The sequence below is a fragment of the Brassica napus genome, chromosome C5, assembly GCF_020379485.1.
Source record: "Brassica napus cultivar Da-Ae chromosome C5, Da-Ae, whole genome shotgun sequence".
Lineage (NCBI taxonomy): Eukaryota > Viridiplantae > Streptophyta > Magnoliopsida > Brassicales > Brassicaceae > Brassica > Brassica napus.
The window spans coordinates 11375839-11379721 of NC_063448.1; the positions used below are offsets into that span (position 1 = coordinate 11375839).

Genomic DNA, 3883 nt, shown 5'->3' on the forward strand with positions numbered 1-3883 from the left:
TAACTAATCCAACATGACAATTGGTTGGCTATAAAAGTTGCGGTGAATTTAATTATTCACCATAGGGGTGAACCCAAGTATTGTTCAAATATTAATATTTCTCATTGCATAGACTCCTACAACATTTGTTAAGAATCTCGGATTATTATAACAATATATAAGTTGCTCACTGTTATCATTTAACTCTTAATAAGTTCAGTTACTTTCACATAATTTCAAAGATAAAATGATGCCAATCTTCAGAATCTTGAATGATAAGATAAATCATGTGTATATATATGTACAATGATCGTATATGCTACTCTATTCATTGCTGATTAATTTGTAATTTTGACCAGTAACTTAATGGTTTGTGTTCAAGTCCACATCCGAGTTCAAACCGGCATAATTACGCATTTCGTCGAACAAAAAAAACTCCTAAGAGATTTAATTACAGTATCTTAGAAGGTAGAACTATTTCCCGACAGCAACTAAGCTCGATCTGCAACTGGGTTTACGCTTACGTATGGACCCCTTTTTTTTTTTTTTGAACGCAACTTTTATGATTACTTTGAACCCTAATAAGGAAAAATGAAGCTGAATATAAGGAAAATCTCAACCATGTGACAAAAGAAGCTTTGAGACACACGGAACCCTAACACGACACATAAATTGCATGTCCAAGTGTAGTGGGAAATATATACATCTTTGTTTTTTCTGTATAAACACACATGCAAAATAGTATCACTAGTAAAATTCCATCTTTGTTTTTTTTTGTTAGAGAAGCTTTTCCTTTTTTCAGAGATTGATAGCTATAGAGCTATGAAACAATATTGGCTGCTTCGATTTGTTTTCTTTCTCTTATCATCATTTTGTATCTTTTTCGTGACGACGACCCATTCCCAAGTGATCCACAACCGACGACTGTGGCCATGGCTAACACAAGAATCTGGTCCAGGCTCACCACCTAATCCACCACCACAGAACCAAGCTACACCGGCACTGTTTTACTTTGGTGATTCGATCATCGACACGGGAAATAATAATAATCTAACAACAGAAATGAAATGTAATTTTAGTCCCTATGGCATGAACTTTCCTACGGGAGTTGCCACCGGTAGATTCAGCAACGGAAGGGTCGCATCTGACTATATATGTTCGTCCTCTCTCTCTTTTTTCCTTTTCTTTTGGGCCGGAGGTGACATTTATTACCGTTAATTTGTATTGTTACCGTTAATATGTGACATTTATTAGTTCATTTAGAAGATAATATATTTGTTATTTTGTTAAGCGGAGAAGACCTTCCAGAGAAAAAAAAACATTTTCCAGATTCTTTAATACTGCTATCTTTGCTTGTAAAACATCGAAATAATATTTGAGGTAGTGAGGATATATTTATTATTTTGTTAGGTGGATATATATGATCAGTTTTTGGTTCTTCTAATTACTGTTTGTTGGTATCATAATCCATGCAGCCCGATATTTAGGACTAAAATCGATTGTACCGGCATATTTGGAACCCAACGTACAACTAGAAGAACTTCTCACTGGCGTATCATTTGCTTCGGGTGGTAGTGGCTATCACCATTTAACAGCCAAAATATCAGTAAGATCAAAACAGCCCCCTCTAGATTTAATTTTATATATATAGCTCTTAGACTAATGATCATTCATCAAAATATAACCAGAGAGTAAGGTCAATGTTGGAGCAGTTGACATATTTCGAACAATACATAGCGAGAGCAAAGAGGTTAGTAGGGAAAGATAAGACTGATCACTTATTAGCCAAGGGCTTAGCCATTGTGGTCGCAGGCAACAACGATCTGCTTATTACATACTATGGTCAAGGTTCTCAATCGCTCATATACGACATTCACAACTTCACATCAATGATGGCTAAGTCTGCTGCAAGTTTCGTTACGGTTCGCTGCTTCATCCATCCTTTTTCTTAAGCTCATACTTTCAGTTTCATTTACCCCAAATAATTAAACTGAAATTTGCTGACAACTAAAAGAACCCAAGTTAATAAGAATTTGACCCTAAGAGAAGGAGTTTGCAAAATTACCATGTTTTAGGAACATAGTTATGCAATAGTGAGTTTTTTTTGGACTATTTTTGAATCAAAAACTAATTTTTCATAAGATCTGAAACAACAATTTTTTTTAACCAGTCAAAGTGATTTCATCTAGCAAAAACCGATCTATTATTTTATTCTTAAAAAACTACAGAAATCCCACGTTAATTATAATTATGGGAGTAACTATTCAAATATTAACTTACTGAACTGATAATATGGATATAATTAAGCAGCAATTATATGGATATGGAGCAAGACAAATAGCAGTGATAGGAACACCACCACTTGGATGTGTACCATCACAAAGAACCATAAAGGGAGGTCCTCGTAGAGACTGTGCTCAAGATCTAAACTATGCATCTCAGCTTTTCAATGCCAAACTCTTCATCACGTTGGATCAATTGACTCATGCCCTACCAAATTCAAATGTCTTCTACATCGATATCTACTCTCCTTTTAGTGACATCGCAGTAAACGCACAAGATTATGGTAATTTTAGACCGCACACGACTTCTTAGACTTACAAAAACGAATTTTATAGTAACATGTATGTTCCAAAAAAAAAAAAAAATAGTAACATGTATATATATATATATTGAATTGGGATATTAATGTTTCAGGGTTTGAGGAAATAACGAAAGGATGTTGTGGAACTGGACTTGTGGAAGCAGGTATACTCTGCAATCGATTCACGACAGACGTGTGCTCCAATGTATCTGCTTACGTGTTTTGGGATAGTTTCCATCCTACCCAAAGATTCTATAAAATTGTAGCCAAAAAACTAATTGAGAGATACATCCACCATTTGAAATAAAATGTAATACCGTATGCTTTTCGTTATGCTCACGCAATTATAGCTAGATGTATAAAGTCATTGTAAGACACTCTGGTGGTGTAAATTGACGCTATTAGAAAATTTCATCACTGTTCACATGGTTTATAGAAATCTCATCAGTGATGAGCCAAGTTGTAGAAGTATAACCCGTTTCTTTAAATCTTTTTCATTAGTTATTGTTTTGTTATCAATGTCGAGGAAGATAATGTAAGGTTAAAGAAGTCATGATTAAATTAGTAGACTGGTGCTAGCACCGATGGCATACTGCAAGGTAGGCCAATGCATTTTAACCTGGACCCAAAAGCCCGAACTGGAACCGACCAAAAAATATCCGATCCGGAACCAAACCGAAAATTTACAAATACTTTTTGCGTCTAATTTTTTTTTACCCAAAAGAACCGGAATCGTTAGGAACCGACCCGAATAGACCCGGATCCGAAAAAAACCGATCCGAATAGACCCGATCTGATAAGAACCAATTTGTACCCGACTTAAAAACATGTATATCCAAAACTATAATTTTTTTGTGTTCTATTTTATATATATTACTAGATTTTATACTCGCGCTACGCGCCAGTCTATATTAATAATTTAGTTTAGTTTTATAATAACTTTTAAGCTAACAATTTAATTGATTTATATAATTTTCTTATTTGAAATATGATTAGTTGATTTTAATATTTATGTTTATTTATAATTGTACCATGTTATTATCTATTTAGTTATTTGTATTTATAGATGCAATAATTATGTTTATAAACATACAAGATATGAGCCCGTTGCATTGCAACTGGTTTTGTTTGATGTTTTAATTTAATGATTGTTTTTTGCATACATTTATATTTTTATGATTGTTTTTTTACATACATTGTTTGAGATTTATTTTATAATTAAACCCGTTTTTACACATAAGTTCAAGTTAATATTTGTATTTTGTAATCATGGTGCATAGATGAATTGTTATAAACTTTGTACTTAGAATTAGAGAAAAT

General features: G+C 33.4%; 1 protein-coding gene across 1 annotated transcript; it reads left to right on the forward strand.

Annotated features, from left to right (window-relative positions):
• Positions 1-703: 703 nt before the first annotated feature.
• On the forward strand, positions 704-3051 carry LOC111213764 (anther-specific proline-rich protein APG-like). The gene is made up of 5 exons (XM_022715593.2): positions 704-1135; positions 1455-1585; positions 1668-1901; positions 2290-2545; positions 2677-3051. Exons 1-5 carry the CDS (start codon positions 802-804, stop codon positions 2868-2870), a joined length of 1149 nt encoding a protein of 382 aa, XP_022571314.2. The 5' UTR covers positions 704-801; the 3' UTR covers positions 2871-3051.
• The last annotated feature ends 832 nt before the right edge of the window (positions 3052-3883 follow it).